Below are 25,257 nucleotides of genomic sequence, written 5' to 3' on the forward strand. Positions count from 1 at the left end.
ACAATTATTTAAAACCAAACATGCTTCCTTTCAAAGTTCATGGTCCATTATAAAATTCTACATGCTGGCATCAAATATGTGAGCCACAGCTTGTATTGCAGCTATGAAATAACAGGAATATTTATTGTAAACTTTTCCTTTCTCATAATAATTAAAATTACCCTTACTTTCTATAGGGCACAGTATCTAAAGCCACACAAGAATTCCTTAAATGTATTTTCAACTATCATGCACTGTATTTCTAAAAGTGATCTGCCGGAGAATGCACACTGGGTGAAGAGACATTATGGTTTTACTCTCTACTCAAACGTCCTTTTTATATCTTTCACAAAAGAAAAGAAAATCTCTCATTGACAAATATATGGTGAATTACCAGCATGAGCAAAAACCTGTGAGACAAATCAAAGGGATGACTTAGAAAATTGTTCTTAGGGTTTGCTTTTAGTTTTTAATTTCTCAGTGGAGGCACATTTTAAATTCATATGGCACGTTTTTCTGTCTTAAATTCATGGCACGTTTTTCTGTCTCTTTTCATATTGTTCATATTCATATTAGATCACATCTTCTCAATTAAAATCTCTATTAAAAGCTTTTGCTTATTTTTTTATACTATATTTGTCTTTCTGTTATTGTGTTGTAAGAGTTCTTTATATATTCTTGATAAAAATCTATCATCACTTCTGTAACTTTCTGATGCTTTTTGCTCCTAAGTTACTACATTCATTTTGAGTTAATGTTGTGTATGATGTGAAGTAAATATTTAAATTCATCTTTTTTGCGTACGAATACCCAATTAATTGTTACACTTCTCACTGTGTAACAGAGATGAAAAAAGGATTACTCAATGCACTGTGAATGCCATGAGAAGCCCGAAAGAATTGTCCCTCAGCGACTCCTCTGTTAGAAGGAGATAAATGGGAACAGCCATAATTCAGAGTCAGCTTCTGTTTTTTATTGTAAAGGCAAGGAAGTTTCATAAGAAAATTCAGTTTATTCAATTATTACAAAAGGACACAATGACATGGGCAGTGTTACAAATGTTATCTATGGTTAAGTATACTTTAAACAGTGGAAACTAGTAACATAAGTAAAATTAACAATGTGACATTCCAAAGTACAGTTTGTGAAAAGCTAAGTTGGTCAAACTGCAATGATTATCTAAAGTATAACCTCTCCTTCAACTATGTAAGTAAAAGTTGCATTCTTACAGTAAAATCTAAGTATAATTATCTATAAAATTTCCATCAACAAACAGCTTTCCCCTGGCAAACATTTTTTTTTTCACAACCTTCTCTTCAGCAATTCTTAAAATGTATTAACAAGATTGGTATGACAGCCACCTGTTAGCTCTAAAATCTTTAAAGTATACAATCCAACACCTAACCAGAGATAAGAGCTGATCGATAGGCTTTTGCCCTCTGGCTTTCAGCCATCTCCTCCTACTGGAGGGCTTTTGCCCCATCCATGTACTTACCTAAAAACCCTATTCTAAAAATCAAATGAGAATCAATATTTCTTTTTTCTTTTTTTTTTTTGTTAAATTTTTATTTTGTCAATATACACTGTATATGATTATTACTCAGCATCCGGGAAATGCAAATCAAAACCACACTGAGATACCATCTCACCCCAGTTAGGATGGCTAAAATCCAAAAGACGCTGAACGATAAATGCTGGCGTGGTTGCGGAGAAAAAGGAACTCTCTTACATTGTTGGTGGGAATGCATAATGGTGCAACCCCTATGGAAAATGGTTTGGAGGTTCCTCAAACAGTTGCAGATAGATCTACCATATGACCCAGCTATCCCACTGCTGGGAATATATCCAAAGGAATGGAAATCATCAAGTCGAAGGTATACTTGTTTCCCAATGTTCATTGCAGCACTCTTCACAATAGCCAAGAGCTGGAATCAGCCCAAATGTCCATCATCGGATGAGTGGATACGGAAAATGTGGTATATCTACACAATGGAATACTACTCAGCTATAAAAACGAATGAAATACTGCCATTTGCAACAACGTGGATGGACCTTGAAAGAATAATATTGAGTGAAACGAGTCAGGCAGAGAAAAAGAAATTCCACATGTTCTCACTTATTGGTGGGAGCTAAAAGAGAATCAATATTTCTAACCCTCTTCAATTAATCATCACCATTGGTTGAAAATAGTATCTTTCCCTTTTGAATTCCCTTGTCAGCTTTCTCAAAAATCAATCATAAATATGTTTAACTTTAGACCCTCAATTCTATTTCACTGATGTATATGTCTACCTTATTCCAATACCAAATTGTCTTGATTAATGTAGCTTCAGTATAAATTTGTCGTTATTTTGGTTACCTCTTGCATCTCCATATAAATTTTAGGCTCAGCTTCTCAACTTCTGCCAGAGTCTTATTGGCTTTTGACAGAGATTGTATTGAATCAATAGATTAACCTGGAGAGATTTGGCATCTATAAAATAGAGAATATTCCAGACCTTGGACATATAGTATCTCTGTTTACTGAGTATTTTTTAAAAATTTATCTTAATTTTAAAATAATTTTCAGTGTTTAAGTCTTGTTCTTCTGTTAAACTTACTTCTAAGTACAGCCATACATCACTAAACAACAGGGATACGTTCTGAGTTTTGCTGAGCAATTTCATCCTTCTGGGAACATCATAAAGGGTCCTTACATAAGCCTAGATGGAATAGCCTACTACACACCTCCAGCTTCATTATAATCTCATGGGACCACCATCATATTTGTGCTTCATTGTTAATCTAAACATTGTTATATAGCCCATGGCACATGATTGTATTGTATTCTTTTTCATGCTATCATGAATGAAATTGTTTCCTGAATATCACTTTCAGTTATATTTTGCTACTATATAAAAATAGAATGGTGTTTGTATATTGATTTTTTTTATCTTGTTACCTTGCTGAACTCAATTATTCAAGTATTTTGTGTGTGGGGGTGATGGGTGTGTGTGTGTGTGTTGCTTTGGATAAAAGATCATGTAGTCTGTGAATAAAATAAGTTTTACTTCAAATCCAGATGACTGGCTGATTGACTGACTGATTTATTGATCTGTCTGTCTATCTGTCTACCTATCACTTACTTATCTATCTGTCCATCTATCTAGAAGTACTGAGTGTTGATATGTTGCATTTTTTTTTCTTTAGGGTTAAATGACTCATTTTCCAACTAGTAAGTGTGATGTTAATAGCATATTTGGTAGATTGAAGTAATTTCTTCTATTTCTACATTTTCGAAGATTTACATCATGAACGGGTGTTGGATTCTGTCAAATAACTTTTCTCTATCTATTGAAGTGGCTATTTTTGTCTTTTATTTTATATAAGCAATGTATTACATAAATTGGTGATTTTTTTGGACATATTTCCATTTTTAATCTTTGTTTTCTATTTCCTTTTGTTTTGTTTTTTATTGATTATGAATATTAATGAGATACATGGCCGACTGTCCCCCCTCATCCCTAGATGTGAAGGCCATCACCACAAACTGTGATTGTACCCCATCGTTCCCACCCAATTATCCTCCACCGCCCTTACCCTCCCCCTTTCCCCCACTCCACTTTGTATCCCGAGGTATTTTCTCTCCCTCTGCAAGTCCAATTGCTTTTGATGTAAACTAACCTTGCATTCCTGGGATAGAAGTCACTGGACCATGCTTTATAATATGTTTATTTGCTTGATTGGATTGGTTTCTCTGATATTTTATTTTAAATGTTCTGCTTATATATGTGAGGATATTGATTTGCCTTTTCTTGTGTGTTTTTTTTATAACTTTATAATAAAGGAGATAGCTTTAGATAGCACTAAGTTTGGTTTTGCTTTTCTGTCCAACCTGACAGCCTCCAGTTTTTAATTTGTGTCTAGACTATTTTTAGATATTGCTATTACTTATTTGGTTGATGTAGTAGTCTGTTTTCTGTTGCTTGTAATACCAGAAACTGGGTAACTTATAAAAAAAAATAAAATTTATTTCTTACAGTTTTGGAGGCTCAGAAACTAGGTCTGGGAATCACATCTGGTGAGGGCCTTCTTCTTGGTGGGGACTCTACAGAGTCCCTGGCAACACATAGTATTACATAGCAAGGGATGAGCAAGAACATTTCCATGTGCTTTCTTCCTCTCCTTATAAAGCCTCCAGTCTACTCACTGATAACCTTTTAAACCATTAATCCTTGAATGACTTAATCTATGAATGAAGGTACAGTCCTCACAATCAAATCTCCTCTACAAGGCCTCAAACTTCTAATGCTATATTGGGAGTTAAGCTCCAATATGAGCTTGGGAGAACAGTCAAAACACAGCAGTTAAATTAAACCTACCATTTTCACACCTTATTGTTATTGCTTTTACCTATTGTTTTTTTAGTTCATTCATCATTTTTTCTTCTTTTGGAAGATTAGTTCTTGTGATTTCATTTATTCTGTCTCCTCTATCAACTTGCTATTTTTACCTCTTTAATAATTGTAATATTTTTCAAGGAGTTTACAATATACTTATTTAATAAATTATTTCTCTATGATGATTCATAAAGAGTAAACTTCTAAGTCCTCTCTTATACATCATGCTATTCTTGTACACTTTATAGACTCTATAGATGCTTTCTCATTGCTTTTGATTTTCCTCCTTAAGTCAGATGTTTTTTAGAGAAATTAAAAGTAAGAAATATGAATTTTAAATTTATACCATTGATGTAATTGACAGTGTTCTATGTTTCTTTGTGTACCTTTAAGTTTCTACGGTGTATCATCTTCTTCTCCCTGGGTAGCTTATTTTAACATTTCTTGTAGTGCATGTCCACTGGTAATAAGTTTCCTCAGCTTTTGTTGGAAAAAATGTTTTACTTTTCTTTAACTTTTGAAAGTATTTTATTGTGTATAAGATACTGGGTTGACAGTTTTGCATCCATTTTTCTAACTTTCATAGATTTTTTTCATAGTTTCTGTGCTGTGATAATAAACTTTCTTTCTTTAAATCAGTTGTTCTCAAGTGGAAGTCATCTTGTTCCTCCAGCAATATATACACACACATAGGGGCATTTGGCAAAACATAAAGATATTTTTGATATTCACAACTGAAAGCAGGTACAACTGCCATCTAGTGTTTAGAGGACATGGCTGTGCCTAAGCATTCCACAACAGGATAGTGCCCACAGCAAAAAGTAACAGTACAACATACCGACAGTACTGAGGTTGAAAAGCCCTGCTTGGAGTGAAATGATTTTTCCTCTCAGTATTTTCTGTTTTACATTTTATTTCCTTCTCCCTGAGTGTGTGTGTGTGTGTGTGTGTGTGTGTACACACACGTGTGTGCATTTGTGTGTTTATTCTGCTTGTCTCTGAGCCCTGCTTGTCTGGATCTGTGTTTGGTGTCCTTTAATTTTAGATAAATTCTTACCCATATCTCTGTACATATTCCTCCTGCTCTGAACATTTTATCTCAGAAGGAAAATTCTGGGTTTTCAGTTATTGTTGTTTTGATTATTTGATATTTTTACACAGGTTTTAGATGTTTTCTTCACTTTTCTGTTTCTCACTGTGGTTCATTTCAGGCATTTTATATCGATGCAATTTTAATTTTACTAATATTTTGCTCGGTGATGTTGAGATCACTGCTGTGACCCTTAAGGACATTCTTTATCAATGTTACTTATTTTTTACTGTAATATCTAGCTGTTTTAATGATTTCAGCTTCATAGATTTCATGAGTTAGCTGAAAATTCTCATCTAGTTATGTATGTTGTCCACTTTTTCCTATTTGAGCCCATAGAAATTATAGTAATTTATATTGCAGTTCTAATGTTTCTACCATGTGTGTTATATCTGATCTGGTTCTGCTTATTTATCTGTTTGTTTAACAGTGAATTCTTCTATTTATTGTATGCCATATAATTATTTTTGAAGAATGAATATAATTTGTGGAATAATAGACACCAAATAAATGTTATTTTTGCCTGGTAATTAACTCACTTTTCTTTGCTCTACATAAAGTGTGGGAGTTGAGCTGGGCTTCAGTTCTATTGATACTATGATTAGCTCAGTGGATCACATTACAAATTCCTCTGGATTTATCTTATGTTTAAGGTGTGGGCAGGTTTGCCAGTAATTATGGATGCCTGCTTCACTGTAAGTTTAGGTGTTTTCTTTGTGCAGGTATCATTGGGAGGACCTCTCGCCACATATTTCCCCTCCCCTAATGATGGAATGCTGTTACTGATTACTCTGTGGTTGCTATTTTGTTACCCAGTTACTTCAGCTACCTGATAGGTTTAAGAAAAGTTAAGTTTTCAGAGTATCTAATTACAGAAGAATATCAGTTTTTGTGCTGTAATATTGGGACAAATATCTTTCTACACTACTACCTCTTAGATGTAAGTGAAAAATTTGATAATATTGGTTTAAAGAAGATTCAACTAAATAAAATGAAAACAGGGTTCTTAAAATTATCATTTAAATAATCATGCTAAAGGCTTTTTATAAACTCAGAAACTGAGAAAGTGAATTTCTCTTATGACTACCTATCAATTTCATTTAAAAATAGGAGGTAACTAGATATGCATTTATCAACAAATCAAAAGGACAGAATCCAATATAGCCAATAGTTTAAAAAATCATAATATAATAATTGGTGATAAACACTTAGGAGATTTTAACATACTATTTGGGCGATGTTAAAAAAAATATTGAATGACTTTGCTACTACAAAAAAAATAAAATAGAATTGTTTTTCCATCTTTGTTTTAGTATGACCACATTTAAGGATGTTGAAGCCTATCGTATTTTAGCAATAAAAATATTCATTCATGGATAATTTTCCTAACTGAAATACAGAAAAAAAATTAACACATTCAATGCAATTAAGACATGTATTTACAGTGACATTTTATAGATTCTCTTTGAATATTTTACAAATTTTGCGATATATTTGAGTTCATGCATAGGAATAGGACAATGATTGTTGTAATGTTTATTCAGTGCAGATAAAATCATATGGAGATTAATCACCACAGGAAATAAAATGTCAATTTAGCTCAATTGCTTTTATTGCAAAGTAATTGTAAGAAATAGAATTTTGGAGAGTAAGTAAAATTTAAATGTGAAATCAAGGACAGAAAAAAATATGCTGTATGATGATTTATGTGTTTCAAGTGAATCATTATGGATATCCGAAAACTATGGTGTACATAAAAAATGATAATTTCTTTCCAATTTGAATTTATAATGAATTGTTTTTGAAATTGACTGAAAATGCTAAAAGAATATACAGATTTTCCCAATTAAATCTTTTAATTGACATGAGCCAAATAAATTGAATAACACTCATATAAATGACGGTCAATATAGCAACTATAGGAACTACCAATGATACTTTGAAATCTAAAGTTGGATAATGAAGGAAACAACATTTTACATCAGTATTTATTGAAAGTGTTAGTGCCTGTGTGGTGGAATCCTTGAATTATTATCTTGATCATGTCACACACTAATCTTAAATCACAGATGAGAACACTTAAAAAGTATGTATCTCTATTTCCTCAGAATAAAAATTTAGGAAATTCTTCCTCTTCCTTAACAAAAAGGAAATCATCTTCTGTCAAGTAAGGGAAGAACAATAAGGATTTATTTTTTGAAAATGGTTACACATTATTGATTCCAATCAAGATTAATATGATTTTGTGCTACTTTTCCACCATTGTCCCAGGTAAGTTAAAGATCAAGAAAGTGACAATGTGGAGAGGAAGACAGTTTATTAATGAATATATAATAAAATGTTGGTCATCATTATATACCCTAATATTAACTGTGGAATAAAGGTGATTATATTTTATCATAATAATTTTACAATAATTTAACCATTGTAAATTATTTAATTTATAATAATAAATCATATTGTAATTTATAATTACAGCTCCGTTTTCATTTTCCTTTCCTGAACCAGCCAGAATTTGTTCTCTTTATATTTTTCTGACTCCTTTGGAATTTCATCCAGACCCAAAGAGAATACAATAAGAGTATAAGTAATTCAAGTAAAATTTATGATAGAGAAGATGAATGAAATGGTAGATATCACCTTATAAAATTTCTTTCTTTTATACCTGTATCTGTGAGGGCTTCTTTTAAATATTATAATCATTAGAGAAATATCAAATAAACACAATAGCCTTCATACTCATGTGTTTGTTTAGATTATAATTAGAAATGCAATTGATTTAAAGCAACTTTCATGGCAAAGCAAGGGTATTAGCCCTCAATACTTAGAACAACACCCCTCACTTATTTTATGAAGGTTTCTTAAATACTCCTAATGAAGAAAATTGTCTTTTGCCCCTGCTCAAGCTGCCCTATGACTATTTATGGAAAAAAAGCATAAATGCTGAAAGTGAAATATATCATCTCAGTTTGTTCTCAATATTCCATGAAGAAATCTAATATTTCTAAACCTCTTATATACCCTTCATCCTCCACACTGGAACTCCTTCCTAAAATAATATAGAATAGTAGCAACATCTTACTCAAATGCACATTTATTCAAGTATCTAACAATACACTTTCTATGCATATGACATAAAATAGTAGCTCAAAAATATTTATTGGCTCATTGACTTAATTATACATAATGACATTGTTCATGCTTTTACTCCTGAATGAAACTTCTTTCTTTCTCTTTTGTGTGTGTTAAAAACCTGCACATCCTTCAAGGCCAAGTTAACACAGCATGCAATTATGAAGCAATCCAACCTACATCCCCAAATGATCTTGAAGTTACTCTCTCCACCCATCCTACTATATTTACCCAAACTACTAGATTTTGAGGTTCTAGAAGGTGATATTATCTTTTCCTAACTGTCATTTATTTCATTAAATTGACAACATGAACTCAGTTGTTTGTGTCAGCACCTACACCTATCAGTTACCAGAAAAGATGAGAGAACTAGCCTTTATTACACTAATACAATATGCCTGCATGTTGTCCACATGCATTTGCTACACGTAACTGTCTATGAATAAAATCATATAAGATTTTTTCTGGCAAAGATTGAAATCAAGGTCAACCAATCTAATCTTGCTTATTCAAGCTGAGCCACGTATAGTCTGTCTGACTTTAAGCTCATATTTTTTCCATTGTAAAATGTTTCTCTTCTTGAAAAACTAATTTTTAAAAAATTAACTTTAGATGCACACTTCATTAAAAAATAGAGAAGTCCTTTTGTAATAACCAAATAAAATTGACGCATTTGATGTGACAAATATTTTCTGTCCTTTATCTTGCTGACTGTATCCTTGGCATCCTTATTTCTCAGACTGTAGATCAGGGGATTCAACATGGGGATCACCACTGTGTAAAACACAGGGGCCACTTTGACTGAGTGTCTAGAGTTCCCGAGTTAGGCACACAGTAGATTAAGAAGATAGTCCCATGGAAGATAGAGATGGAGGTCTGGTGGGAGGCACAGGTGGAGAAGGTTTTGCAACATTCACTAGTTAAATGTATCTTCAGTGCGGTGACAACAATGAATACATAAGATGTGAGAATGATGAGCCATGTGCTTATCTTATTGAAGGTGGCAACACTAAAAAGAAGCAACTGGCTAAGATAAGAATCTGAGCAGGAGAGGGACATCTGGGAGGATAAGTCACAGTAGAAGTCATTGATTGTGTTGAAGCCATGAAAAGATAATTTCAAAGCAGAGCATGTGAGTGTCACGGAACATGCTACTCCCCGTGCATATATTCCTACACCAGTTTGGCACAGAGTTTCTGGGACATGACAACCATGTAGAGCAGATGGTTGGAAATGGCCACAAAGTGATCATAGGCCATCAGCAAATAGAATTAACTCAGTGACCACAAAGGTGCAGAAGAAAAAGAATTGCTCCTTATACCCTGAGAGTGAAATGTTTCCATCTGCCACAACTAGGTTCAGCAGCATCTTGGGAACAATGACGATGGAATAGCACAAGTCCACAAACAAGAGATGGCTGAGGAAAAAAATGCATGGGAGTGTGCAATTTGGGGTTAATTTTGATGATCACAATCATTCCGAGATTCCCTACTACACTGAAGATGTAGATGACCAGAAATACCACGAACAACGGAACCTGCAGTTCTGGGGAATCTGAAAAGCCCAAGAGGGTGAATGTGGCCTCAGAACGTACATTTCTCTACATCAGAAACATGTTTCCATTTGTTCCACCTGGAGATCATTCTTGGAAATAAAAATCAAAAATGTCTGACACATAGACTATGTGTAACTCCTCATTCTGTAGAATATGAGGTGAGACAAAATAGAGACCTGGTATGATTCAGACAGGTATTAATTATCAGGACAGGATTAACTAGGCTTTCAGAAATAGAATTACTAGTAAAAGTCACTTTCTCAAAAATTGCAATATTAATTCTTCCATGTGCCTCAAATATAATTTTTAAAAAATACATGTGCAATAATTGTTAACTTAAGCAGTTTGGATTGTAACATGTAATCAAATTCTCACATAAACCATTCACATCTCATTGAACTTCATAAATCCTGTAAGGAAAAGTAGAGCAAAATGAAATAATTTGTTATATTGGTCCTACAACTACTAATGAAAAGTGGAAGTATCTCAAGTAACTTCTATAATTATAACTATTCTAGCAATGATATGTGCGTGTAATTTGATATTCAAAAAGAGTCCATGAAGTTATTTATACATGTAGTTTAATTATTACTTTATCAGTTTAATCATGACTCTTCTTTTGAATAATAGGTCAGACTTTAAATTTAGTCATAATTTATGTTTTTCAATAAAGATTTCCTATTGAACGGCCTTATGTTACAAATGAGCAAATAGAAGCTTGAAAAATCCATGATTTGCCCAATGACATGTAGATATTTGATAAACAAATACACTTTCCTTGACTCCCAGTATTGTGCCGAATCTCTCTTTGTCTGGCTCTGATGCGCAAAACAGACAAAGAACTTAACATTGTACTTAGTGAATATCACATTCTCATAGTTTATTTGCTAAATGTTTTGACTATTTTTAAGATAATATTTATATTATAAAACTATTAAAATTAGTGAAAGTGTTGAAGGCTTCAGAGATGTTCTGACTATTCATGCCAAGATGTAACATATAAAATGGAAGTTAAAAAAAAAAAAAAAAAAAAACTTGTCTCCATTTAAGAATATGTATAAAAAAATCCATAAACATTAACAAAAACACTTCCTTTTCCTAAAATCCTCTCTCCCCTCCTTATAAGTGAGGGAGAACCCTCATTGCCTCCTTCTATTGCCTGTTAAGAATGTGGATGAGAATTTTAAGGTGTCACCATATTCTGGGGACATTCATGACAAAAGTTCTTACTGGAGAGAATGGTGGGATTTCTCAAATTGATGCCCAGGTAGGGTTGCCAAATAAATATAGGTTCTTAGTTAAACTTGAGTCTGAGATAGATAATGAATTGTTTGCTCTAACTATGTCCCAGATATTGCATGGGACAAAATCATACTAAAAACTACTATGAAATTTAATTCAGCATCTTATTTTTTTTGTTTGGTAAATCTGGCAACTCTATATCTAGTACAACGCAGAATCTTAGAGCAAATGATACATCCTGGTTCATCTGAAACTTTCCTTGTTTTGACACTGTAAGTCACTCAGACCAGAAATCCCTTCAGTTGTATTCCCTATTAAAGAAGGCCTCCTACTCAGACTATCATTTCTGGTAAGGATTTCTCTGGTTCTGAAATATAACAAATAGCTTTTAGATATTCCAGCACTAAAGGTCTGAAGTCCCAAACAACATTAAGAGCTCACCATGGCCCTATATGCTCAAATATTCAAAGATAAGGGCCTATGTGAATGCAATTTTTTCCATTAAATTGTCACTATTATAAAACTCTTACATATTGCTCTGTTTCGGGCATTCTAAACCTCAGCAGCACTGATATTTTGTGCTAGATTATTCTTTGTTGTGGAAATCTACCTTGTATATGGTACCATGTATAGTAGCATCTCTGGCTTCTACCCCACTAAATGACAGTCTCGCTGACCCCACAAAGTCGTGAAAGTTATGCATGTCTCCAGATATGGTCAAATGTCCCTTTCAGGCAGGGTAGGAGGGGATACATAAACTTCTGTATTTCATAATTCCTAAATTATTTACTTGATTTTTACGTTTCCATGTTTCTTCTGTCTAAATTCAATTTAACAGTAACATGCAATTTAAATATCATGTTTCCTTATGTTCCAAACTATATTATTATATGGATTAAAATTTTTTTATTATCTTTCTATCCAAGCATTGTGTTATCTAAAATCTTCCTCCATATCTTCCGTTTTTTATTCTCTTTTGTTTTTGCCCTCAGGAGCATTCTCCAAAATCTTATATTGACCTAGTCCTATTCACTATGTTTCTCCGAATATTCATTTTATTCCTTTCAATTCAATTTTAATTAAATACTTATCTTTTTTGCACAACTCTTTTAGAAGCTCACAAAAGCAATAGACATATATTCCTGAAAACTCTCAGGGCCTTGTTATTCTGCAACTCTCAGGAAAGAGCTGTTCAGGACACTGTTGCAGAGGAGATCAGCTCAGTTAAGCCTGCTATACAAAGATTTGCAGAAAGAGTTCACTTCTTGTTCCCTGGATATCCAGATACATAATGGCTTCAGTGGCTCAAAATTTCCCCAAAATTATTGTCCCATGAAGAAGTGACCAAACCTAAGCCATCTTCTATATGCATGAAAAATAATATAAATATTTTCTCAGATCTGCAAACAAACCTGCTGGTGGAAAAGGCAACTCCCTCCTGCCTCTGGAGAGCTTATTTATGGGAGATGTTGAGACTTTTATTTCTACTAATATGCCATGTTGCATCTTGACCTGAAGAAAATCAGTTGCCTTATTCCCCAGGTGCCTCAAAACAATCAATTAAAATCAAATACTCTTCTCTGTGGAAATTATGGCTTTATTGGAAATGTAAAGGAAAATAACATTTTATTTATACATTTTCAATGAAAGTTAACTTAAAATATCATATGTTATCTCCTTATGCTCCATGATTAGACACATAGTCCCTAACTTCTTTTTTGTACAATGACAGATCATAGCAATAGTTATCTTTTATAAGTACTCAAAAAGTATTTCTTATATCTACCATGCTTCTCGTTTTTGCAAATTTTAACTGCCCCTTTTCACACTAACAACATTTCTAAAAATGTCATCCAAGGGCTTCTCTACCAGACTTATTTATTCCTTCTATTTTCTCTACAAATTTCAGTCTCCATAACCATCAATATATGTTTACCTATATGTCTATCATCCATTTATCATGTTCTACATATGCTCACATTATGCAATGTCTCATCGAACTGTGCATCTTTAAGTTACCATTCACCTCATTCATCCATCAAAACCCTGTTGTCATAAAACATTCTCTGACTCCTCCAGACCAAGTTAATTATTCTGTGATAGTCACAGCTTCTGTGAATCAACCTTTATTTAACTGTTGCTCAGGCAACAATATGATGCAGTTATCTGTTTATACATTTGCATGGCTTTCCCTCTTACTAGAGTGCATTCCTGGAGTTCTGGACAATTTCTCTTTCACTGGGGTGTTCTCCCCATGTATTTCTCTTTCTACTCAGGAATGGATACATATATAAGTAGCATTACACAAAATCCTTAGCCTTATTTCATTGATTGGAAATACTTGTTCTATTCATATTCTCCATGTTAGGAGTAAGACTGTGCCCACTGTTAAAGACCATGTTTTATTACTACAGCTGAACCTGGATCACACATCTCATCTTCTAGACTTCTGATTTTTTGTTTATATATATATATTACAGTTAATAGTAAAGAAATCATTGTGACATAGTTTAATTAGCTAAGTGCATTTCTTGTGAAAACGTCTAATGATGATGTATCTTGTAGTACTTGAAGTCTCAAATGGCAGTGAGCATAGAAGAAGGGAGCATGGCAAGAAATATTTCAAAGACTTGGAAACATTATTCTCATCTGTATAACTAAGATCATCATCTCTACATGAAAGCTTAATTTGGAAGTAAAATAGGATTTATTCTTGTGAAAGTCTTTTCAAAATAAATATTACGAGGCCATAGAGTTTAGGTGGATTTGTCTCGGATCACTGGTAGTGACATAGACAAAATCTGCAACAGAACCTGTAGTGTTGTTTGTCTGCTTGTTTGTTATGTATATTCTTCAGCTAAATATCATCACACAGTTACTCAGAAATATAAAACAAACATACAACAAACTCTTCTTCAAATCTGATATCAATGTTATTAATATTAGAAACATAAAGTGTGTTTTGCCACAGGCCCAAAATATCCTAACTAGCTCTAATTCATACGTTTCCAAAAATGGCTGTGGTTAGATTGTACATGACATCAAAGTGTCTCTAAAAGAATTAAACGATGTGGCAGATTGGAATGAATTTTAGAATAATAATTAATTTAATCATGAATTTTTTCCCCTGTATTTGGTCTACTTACTGACATCTTTAATTCACTTTTAAATTCTGAACATGAGACATGTTCAGCTGTAGATGAACAGCTGGTTATTGACATGTCTGTTGAAAGAGACTTTTAGTCTGCAATGAATAAATGCTGATATGATTGAGTTAACTTATTTCCTGGAGTGTGAATATTACTAGATGAACTTATGCCAAAATATTTGTAACAAACTCTGCAATTTGTTGCCATTAAAGGTGACATTGAATCTTCTTTTAGTTTAAATATGCTCTCCCCACAATGAGAATTACTGTATCCAGCTTGAGGCATAGTATAGTTCCATCCATGTATTACTGTGGCAATGACTAATAGAAGATTGGTAGTTCATGTTACTTTCTTGCATAGCAGCAGTGGGTCTGTCAGATAAATTTGTGTTTCAACTGCTAAATTGCATTATAAAACAATATAACCATAACCTTTATTAAAGAAGTTGGGGTGGGGACTACACATATTATTCAGGGTGTCAGGCTGGGTCAAAAACCTTTCAACATGTCCTGGGCAGGTCAGGAGCTAGGTAGTTGGAAAAAGATTCTGGGAGCCATTGGCAAGGTTGACATGCTTTATTTGGGTGTGCGCTCAGCCCCCAGTGGACTAGAGCCATTGTCTTTCTATACTCGAGTCAGATAATCAAGGAACACATGGGCACACATGCAGTTATACCACTCTTACATAAAGTATTTACACCAGACATGCTGAGTCATGCTAAGACGGATATGAGGTGACCATTCTGTGTCCATTTTCCCCACAAAGGGTCTTGAAAGATGAATGTTAATGATGTAATTTACTTAGGAATGCTTATATGTTGATGAAATATTACATTTCTGGAGGAAAGGAAAAAATTCTCAATAAATAATATTGTGAACATTGTTGTATACTTTGGGATTTGGAGTTCAACAACTACTTTGTGAGCATTCATTCATACATTTAAAAAATATATGCAAAACAGATAAAAATCAATAAATTTAGCACATCCAATATTAAGTTAATAATAATGTAAATTTTACATGAAATATACAATAAGTTATGATTTAGTTTCACTGCATTTATTCTTTAAGTTGCCAAAAAGTGGGGTATGAATACATAAAAAAGTACATACTACTTTTTGAATTGTTTGCCTAATACACAGCATCAATTGGTATTACCATATTATTTTTTAAATCTTGTTGTTAGGAATAAATATTTTTAAATTTTGGAAATTATTGTAAAATCATTTTGAACATCATTACAACCCAGTGTAAATATAAAGAGTGCTTGATCAGAAACCTCACAGAAAATAAATGAAAATGTCTTTAAAAAAAGGGGTGTTTCCATTTTACAAATCCATCTGTTTTTTTTTTTTTTTTAATTTTTATTTTGTCAATATACAATGTAGTTGGTTATTATGGCCCATCACCGAAACCCCCCTCCCTCCTCCCTCTCCCCCCTTCCACCCAAGAATGTCCTTTCCGTTCGCTTGTTGTAACAACTTCAAAAGATTGTAGTTGTTATATCTTCTTCTCCCCCCTCCCCGGATTTCTTTTTTGTGGGTGTATGTGTATGAATTAATTAATTTATTTTTAGCTCCCACCAAATCCATCTGTTTTTTTATTTCTGTGATTTTTTTAATTTCTAATTTCCAGATGAGACAAAAATAAATGTATTACTTTATATAATTTAGCATTAGCATGTCTTCTGAAGCTATAGTACATCAAAAATGCATTATTATATAAAATTAATTTCTTTACGCAATTTTATTAATGATATATTTGCTTTGAATATACCATTTTATTGAACCTAAGACATAACATACAGAAGTAAAGAGTAAGGGCTACATCCCTATGACTCAGCAAATTCACAATTCCTGAAGGCACTTGAAGTGCTATAAATTTATGTATGGATGACAATATGCATATAATTAACACACCAGTATTTAGTCTTCTATCCATTTAATAAAAAAGAAATAAGAAAACTTATCATATGCCAGTGATAGTGAAAAAGAAAAAAAGTTAAAACTCCCAGGCCTTAGTGACTTTATTTAAACAAACAATAACTGAATACCTTCTAGATTTCTGTGAGTACCCATATGTTGGCAAAATTTAACATTAGTAAAATGTCATTAGCAGTATTAGCCAATGATAAAATGGAGGATACAGAGGATTGAAGAAGTTAAATTACTTGCCAAATTAAAAAACCTTGGTCATAACACCAATCCTGGTTTTCATGAACTAAAGCTGCTACACTTCTTTTTTTTTTTTTTTTATTTTATTCTATTTTATTTTATTTTGTCACTACACAATGTAGTTGATTATTGTGGCCTATTACTGAAAACTCCCTCCCTCTCCCATCACTCCCAACCTTCCGAAGACCTCCTTTCTTTTCACTTGCTTTATCAACTTCAAGGAATTATAATTGTTGTGTCTTCTTCCTCCCCTTACCCTCCACTTTATTAGTGTATTTATTTATTTGTTTATTTTTAGCTCCCACAGATAAGTGAGAACATGTGATATATCTCTTTCTGTACCTGACTCGTTTCACTTAATATAATTCTCTCTAGGTCCAAACATGTGGTTGCAAATAGCAGTATTTCATTCTTTTTTACAGCAGAGTAGTATTCCATTGTGTAGATATACCACCTTTTCCATATCCACTCATCTGATGATGGACATTAGGGCTGGTTCCAACTCTTAGCTATTTTAAAGAGTGCTGCAATGAACATTGGGGAACAGGTATACCTTCAACTTGATGATTTCCATTCATCTGGGCATATTCCCAGCAGTGGGATAGCTGGGTCTATGGTAGATCTAGCTGCAATTGTTTGAGGAACCTCCATACCATTTTCCACAGAGGCTGCACCATTTTGCAGTCCCAACAACAATGTATGAGAGTTCCTTTTTCTCTAAAACCTTACCAGCATTTATCATTTAGTCTTTTGGATATTAACCATCCTAACTGGGGTGAGACGTTATCTCAGTTGGGTTTTGATTAGCATTTCCCAAATGCTGAGTGATGTTGAGCATTTTTTCATGTATCTCTTGGCCATTCATATATCTTCTTTTGAGAAATGCCCATTTAGCTCTTTTGCCAATTTTTTAAATTGGGTTACTTGTGTTTTTTGTTGTTGTTGTTGCAAAGTTGATTCAGTTTCTTGTATATTCTGGATATTAATCCTTTGTCTAATGTATATTTTGCAAATATTTTCTTCCACTCTGTTGGTTGTCTTTTAACTCTGTTAATTGTTTCTTTTGCTGTACCAACGCTTTTTAGTTTGATATAATCACATTTATTTATTTTTCCTTTGGTTGCCTGTGCTTTTGGGGGCATATTCATGAAGTCTGTGCCCAGTTCTACTTCCTGAAGTGTTACTTCTAAGTTTTCATTAAGAAGTTTTATTGTTTCAGGGTGTTTATTTAATTTTTAATCTATTTTGAGTTGATTATTTTATATGGTGAGAGGTATGGGTCTAGTTTCACTCTCCTGCATGTGGATATCCAGTTATCAGAGCACCATTTGCTGAAGAGGCAGTCTCTTCCCCAGGGCATAGGCTTGGTGCCTTTGTCAAAGATCAGATGGCTGTAGGTGGGTGGGTTGACTTCTGGATTCTCTATTCTATTCCATTGATCAGTGTGTCTGTTTTTATGACAGTACCATGCTGTTTTGGTTATTATAGCTTTGTAGTATAATTTAAAGTCAGGTAGTCTTATGCCTCCAGCTTCATTTATTTATTTATTTATTTATTTTTGCTCAGAATTGCTTTGGCTATATGTGGTCTTTCATTAGTCCTTATAAAGATCTGGATAGTTTTTTTTTTTTTTTTCCCCCTATTTCTGAGAAAAAATATCATTGAAATTTTGATGGGGATTGCATTGAATTTGTTTATCACTTTGGGTAGCATGGACATTTTCACAATGTTGATTCTTCCTCTGTTATTTCTCTCAGCAGTGGTTTCTAGTTCTCATTATAGATATTTTTCACATCTTTAGTTAACTCTATTCCTAAGTATTTTATTTTTTTAGTGGCTATTGTAAATGGGAAATCTTTCTTGATTTCTCTTTCTGCATGTTCACTATTGGAGAAGAGAAATGCTACTGACTTTTTTGTGTTGATTTTGTATCCTGCTACGTTGCTGAAATCATTTATCAACTCCAAGAGTTTCATTTATTTTTTATTTTTTATTTTTTATTTTTTATTTTTTATTTTTTATTTTTTATTTTTTGTAGAGCCTTTAAGCTGTTCACTATATAGGATCATATCATCTGCAAAGAGGGACAGTTTGACTTCTTCTTTTCCAATCTGGATGCCCTTTATTTCCTTCCGTTCTCTGATTGCTCTGACTAGTACTTCCAACAGTATGTTGAATAACATTGTTACAGATACAAGAAAAGAAAGCTCATTTAAACAAATGAAGGCAATGTAGAAATTGACATAAACAATAATGCACTTACATAGATAGTGTTAATAGTACATATGAGTAGGTACCGATTGAAGAGGTGTCGTTTAGGTATGCATGGCAAAGGTGAAAAAATGGGCCTTTCAGTGAGACCAAAGACACATGCAGAGAATGGGGACAGGACTTAGAAGTCCAGTTTTCAGCGAGGGTAAACATTTCACCAACAATGGATTGTAGAGGAAGCATGAAGGTAAGGAGAAAAAATAATTTGAGAGAAGAGGCTTAACTCAGAAAGGCTGCTACTCATAATTGTAGTTTTTAAATGATTATATATGTACATAAATAGAGAGAGAACACCAATCATGTTCTAAGAATTATTCTACACTCCCTGTATATACTCTCAACATTTTCAATAAAATTTTCCGAAGATTCCTGAAAAGTAATTATTCTACTCTCTATTTATCAGATGGCATAGAATGCAAAGTTCCATAACATTGGACATTGCAATAATAACAACCAAATTAAATATCTTAAACATAATAAACACGAAACAAAAAATGAAAAAAAGATATATCCATGTATGGAATTCCAGTCTGCACACACAGTTTGCAATGGTGTTATCTTCATTATAAAATAACATAAATTAGATTTTTAAAAAATAGCAGCTTCTATTGAATATACTGAAATAAAGTGTGACTGTATGAGTTCTTCATTAGACTTTTGAAGATTCTACAGCCGACTAAATGTGTGTGTCTTAATAGTGCCACTACCCTTACATATTTAAAACATTATACATTGAAGGAAAACAAAGAAGCGGGCTGCACATTTTGAAGTATATTCAATCCTACCCTTTTAAATTTAAAAGTCACAAAGTTAACTGAATCAAAAAAGAGTCTTTCATAACTACCTGGCTCATTCTCTTCTGTCTGTGCTAAAGCGGCAACTTGCCTAGTAATTTCTCGCTGAACTTCCATTTCAGAACTCTAAGTCTTGCTAATAACATCTTCTTTAAGAATATAATTTGGAGTCCACCAGTTTTCTGAGAGCTTCTTTCACTTCCCTGTTCCTCAGGCTATAGATCAGGGGGTTCAACATGGGAATCACTACAGTGTAGAGCACTGTGGCCACTTTGTCACCATCCCCACCATTGCCTGAACTGGGTCGGCAATAAATAAAAAGGATTGTTCCATGGAAAACAATGATGGCTGTGAGGTGGGAGGCACAGGTGGAAAAAGCTTTGCACTTTCCCTCTGCAGAATTAATCCTCAGGATGGTGAAGAGAATAAACAAGTAGGAGGTAAGGATGATCACAATAGCCATGATCTCACCGGAAGTGGCCACAATGAAAAGCAGCACCTCATTCATAGTGACATCAGAGCAAGCAAGACTTAAGAGAGGGGGGAGATCACAGAAGAAGTGGTTAATCACATTTGATCTATAGGATGGGATCTCAAGAGCTAAGCACAAGTGAATTAGAGAACACATCAATCCACAGAGGTAGCAGCAAGACACCAGCTCTGCACAGACCTTCTCAGACATGGAGACCATGTAGAGCAGTGGGTTACAGATGGCCACAAAGCGGTCATAGGCCATTACAGCCAGGAGGAAGACCTCAGTGACCGCACATGTGCAAAACAAGTAGAATTGCACCATGCACCCCAGGAAGGAGATGGCTTTGTCCTTGTTTAAAATATTAGCCAACATCTTTGGCACAATGGTTGAGGAGTAGCAGAAATCCACAAAGGACAATTGGCTGAGGAAAAAGTACATGGGGGTGTGAAGTCGAGAGCTGACTCGAATCAGTGCAACCATGCCCAGGTTGGCCAAAACCGTGACTCCAGAGATGAGAAGGAACAGCAGGAAAAGGAAGACTCTCAGCTCAGGATCATCAGATAATCCAAGGAGAATGAACTCTGTCACAGTGCTGCAGTTCTCCTCACCCATGTCCCCACTTTATTTGTGGTTGGAGGAAAAAATTAAAAATCATTTCCACTACATGACCTAAAATTTAGTATTGGCACTCTTCTGTAAAAAGACATTAGAAAAAATAAGATAGTTGATTTTATCAGCCAAGAATAGGACTTTATTTTTGTAAAATTTATGAAAAGTTCAGACATTGTATAAAAAGATGCACTGGTCTCACAGTTTAATTTTGGAATCATACAGAATTATTAACATTTATAAGAATTTGTATATTTCTTTTAACTACTCCTTCACACCTGAGAACTTGGTACTGAATCACTGGAAAAGAGGTCAAAGCATTATTTCATTAGCCATATTGCTCTATCGAATTTATTTTTTTTTCTGGAAGACTCTTTAACTGATACTCCAATTATTTGGATCATCAGAAAAAAATTTAACTACATAGTACACTTCTGTGAGTTTAACATTTAAGCGGTGAAAGACATGCTTATTGTAGTTTATTAACCAACAAGTGTATATAATTTATATACACATTTTAGGTGGAAAAAGTAGTTTTACAGTCGAAGTTAGCATTGTTCTATGAAATTAGCATAGTTATCTTGTTAATGATAATCGTCAATATCAGCCAAGATTCAGGAAATTGTTACTCTTGTGAACACCTTCCTGTATCTTTGGTTCTTCAGCCTTAGAAAAATCTATTTGGTAAGTGACTTTAATGCTTTGAATGTATTTGAAGAAGTGAATAATAAGGTACATTGAAATTATTTTTAAATTTCCCACTACAGCTTTGCAGGATCATTGATAATATTACAACTTTGAAATAACATCTAATAAGAGGGAAATTGTCCAAATTATGGTACAAATGTAATAGAAAAATACTCAGAGATTAAAGCGATCCTTGTAAGTAATTTTTAAGGACACACAAAATGACTGTGACAAAATTCAAAGTTAAAAACCAGTAATCCAGATTGTACAGATGGAACATTACGCATGTTTATATAAGTTACATTGTACGTTTAATTCTCACAACATCGGAAAACATAAATGTTTATATTCATGTTATGCTTCAGAAAAGAAATCTATAAACTTGCTTGAATTCTCAGGTAACATAAATATTATAGGGTGAAATGGTGTGTGGAATTTTTTTTAATGAGAGACACATACTTTCAAGGCATTTGACACATCACAAGTGCAAAGGGATCGTAAGAATCCTCTCTTTTACTCTCTCTCCCTGATCCTTGGCAGATATATACCTGACTACAGAGGTACCAAATGGATATTTCTGGAAGAGAGAGAATATGGCTTAGAGACCAACACAGTCAGGTATTTTTCCAATTTTTCAACTAATTTGAAATATGCACGGGATATGAACATTACTAATTCCCATTTTGAAAACAAATAATCATTCTGATGACAAGGTTTTCTCTCTTCAAATGGCCAGGAAAAGTGAGTTATTTGTCCTCCCTTGAATTCAAAGCAGTGTATAAGCTTGAAAATCCTTTCTTGTTTTCAAGTCTAAAGATGAAAAATCAGGCTTCCGTTGAATTCAAAGTAGTGTATAAGCTTGAAAATCCTTTCTTGTTTTCAAGTCTAAAGATGAAAAATCAGGCTCTTAGTTGCTCAGAGCAGTGCTTCTTTATCAGGAGGGACCTTGATCTCAACGGGATATTGTTAATGTCTGGAGGCATTTTTTGGTTGTCACAACCCAGAGGGGGTGCTGTTCACATGCAGTGGGGATGCTGCTAAACACCGTCCAGTGCACATGACAGTCCCAAGCTGACCCCACCCCCACCTGCAACAAACATAAGAAAACACTATCTGGACCAAAACGTCAGTAGTACCCTCGTCGAGAAACCTGCCATCAAGAGACATTTCAGAGTGCTGACACAAAGCCACAGGAATTTCTCTCCTTTCTCCTTCAGAGGTGGCTCACATGTCCATGTCCCTCCATGAACAGTGCCATGGGCATTTAACTGCCACCCTCAGTATCAGGTTGACTGTCAGGAGAATCTCCATGAGGTCTTTGCTAGGTTGCATGGAGCGGGTTAGTGTGAGAGAGGAAGAAGAGAAAAGGAGAGAACAAGCCTCAATCCCAGTTTGTTCACTCTGTTCTCCCTCTCACAATAACAGCAGCTACAGGATATTTTCATAACTGAGTTCTCAAAGCTTGGCAGTTCTTAAAATATTCTCTAATTAATTGGAGAGTTTTTAAATCTCTATTACTACAACTCTTTACAATTCCTTCTTCTGCATATGACTGTAATGAATTATATCCATGATTATGAAAAATCAAGTTTTCAGCTCCCACAGAATATTATTGATGTCCATCCAAAACAAACAAAAAAAATTCACCACAAAGTACAGCCAAACCACCAACCTGTGGGATAGCCGTTGCTTCCCCTGTTCCTGTAGATGCTGTGTTGGAAAACTGTTATAGGTTTTATGTTGACATTTGTGTATCCCTGGGGCCCATGTTCTGCAATGTTCCCTGAGCAATCATTGATCTCTGTGGGATATCAACAAGATATCAAGAAAATTACCTTATCTTGGGACTCAAACAGTTATTGAGCATTATGGGATATAAGCGGAAGGGGGTGGCCATCCAACATGGTACATATTAGAAAAATCTTACACAGTTACATCTAGAGTTCATCATGAACCATAAATCTATTTTCATAGAAAAGAATGGCATTAGACATCTATTCTAGAGAATATAACCAGTACATATTGTCTATGTAGCATGTTGTGTATATAATGTACATGTATGTGTTTGTGTATATATATATATGCACATGAGTATATATTGTATACTATACATACTGAAATATATAGCAGGCTGTTGAAAATACCTGTTTAATACCTATTTTGTTCTTAGTGAATGCCAAACTACTGTCACAAAATGTGTTCTTCTTGAAGGAGAGAGTCTCATGATAGAAAAGACAGAAGAACATCTATGAAGAACATCACTGGTGATGATTCCCTGTGTCATTCAGGCCTCCCACTAGCAACAAAGCTTCTTTTCTTGTCTATTTACCTTAGACTTAAAAAGATGGAGGGTGTTTTTAAAAGTTGATTTAAATTTTAAAAATTTCCTTGGAATGAATATCATGGTCATTATCAATAAATTTAATAATTTAAATATGAAGCTGTAAGCATGTAATGAAATGCATTTAAACCACATAAAATAATACCATATTAATAAAATATTACATTAGCAAGGTTTAATAAAGTCAACACTATGTTATTTTTCTGAACTTTTTAATTGTATGGTTTTAAACAATTTGACTCAAAGTGGTTGAATAACAGATATCTTTAGTTAATACGTGGTAAAACTTGGGAAAGTCTTTGTGGGAATCTTCCCAGATCTAGAGAAAGTGAGTGACCATATAAAAAGCCACTTCAAACCTATTGGTTAGAAACAACCCTTGGTGGTTCTGCTGATCTGCTCCTAGCATGGCTGAACTTGGCTTGCTCATGTTTGTGGTATCAGCTGACAGGTGAGAGTCTAAGAAGAGGGCTTGACTCTCAAGTCTGGTAGCTTGCTAGATGGCATCTCACATGATGGGACGTGTGCTATTTTTTCCGCTTTATCAAATATGTTAGTTTGTGCTTGTTTGCATGGCAGCTTTTCAAGATACCATGATAGTGTGAAATTTAAAATGTATTTGATATGAATATAATATTCTAATGTCAAAGAAAATTGTTGGAGTACTAGGTATTCATAAAGGTAAATTTATGAGAACCCATAGAAACAGAAACCAACAGAAAAAATGCTCCCTCATCAAAATCTTGTATTGAAAGCACTGCTACATTACTTCCCTTTCCAAATCGCGAAATTTATGAGAACCCATAGAAACAGAAACCAACAGAAAAAATGCTCCCTCATCAAAATCTTGTATCGAAAGCACTGCTACATTACTTCCCTTTCCAAATTATTATTTAATTGATTCCTTATCAAATAATATGTATGAACTCAATGCATATTAGTTCATTAGTGATCATAAATTCAAAATAATACAAACACTTCAAATAACTTTATTAAGCCTATATAAAATTGTTCTCCAGGTTATTTTTTTCCCATCCCAAAACACTTAAAAAAATAATTTTTTCTACCATACTGATGATTTGTTTGGAATTTTATCTAGACATTAGGAGTACACAAAAGAAGGTCATTTTTAATTTACTATGTCAATAGGTTGTGATGGTAATGATTGCCTGGTTTTTTAATTTTATTTTCGGTACATTTATGTAGGCAATTAGCTTTCAACACTTAAGACAACTTCAAACTTTTTTTTTTCCCTGTGATGTGTGAGAATTCCGTTTAGAAGGATTCAAAGCTTATGTCCACACTCGGAAAAAATGTCCAAAAGTTTGGTAATGTTTCTTACATCTTTGTAGGCAGTATAACAGTACAAAATAAACATAGG

General features: G+C 33.8%; 1 protein-coding gene across 1 annotated transcript; it reads right to left on the minus strand.

The window, feature by feature from the left end:
• Positions 1 to 19,915: 19,915 nt before the first annotated feature.
• LOC103581777 (olfactory receptor 5L1-like) lies at positions 19,916 to 20,851 on the minus strand. The gene has a single exon (XM_008563530.1). The coding sequence runs from the start codon at positions 20,849 to 20,851 to the stop codon at positions 19,916 to 19,918; it is 936 nt and encodes a 311-aa protein (XP_008561752.1).
• Positions 20,852 to 25,257: the final 4,406 nt, after the last annotated feature.

Source organism: Galeopterus variegatus, unplaced genomic scaffold (genome assembly GCF_000696425.1).
Source record: "Galeopterus variegatus unplaced genomic scaffold, G_variegatus-3.0.2 Scaffold13915, whole genome shotgun sequence".
Classification (NCBI taxonomy): domain Eukaryota; kingdom Metazoa; phylum Chordata; class Mammalia; order Dermoptera; family Cynocephalidae; genus Galeopterus; species Galeopterus variegatus.

What these genes read in the sequence shown, in the direction of transcription:
- LOC103581777 (XM_008563530.1), bottom strand. Translation starts at nt 20,851, where the DNA reads ATGGGTGAGGAGAACTGCAGCACTGTGACAGAGTTCATTCTCCTTGGA.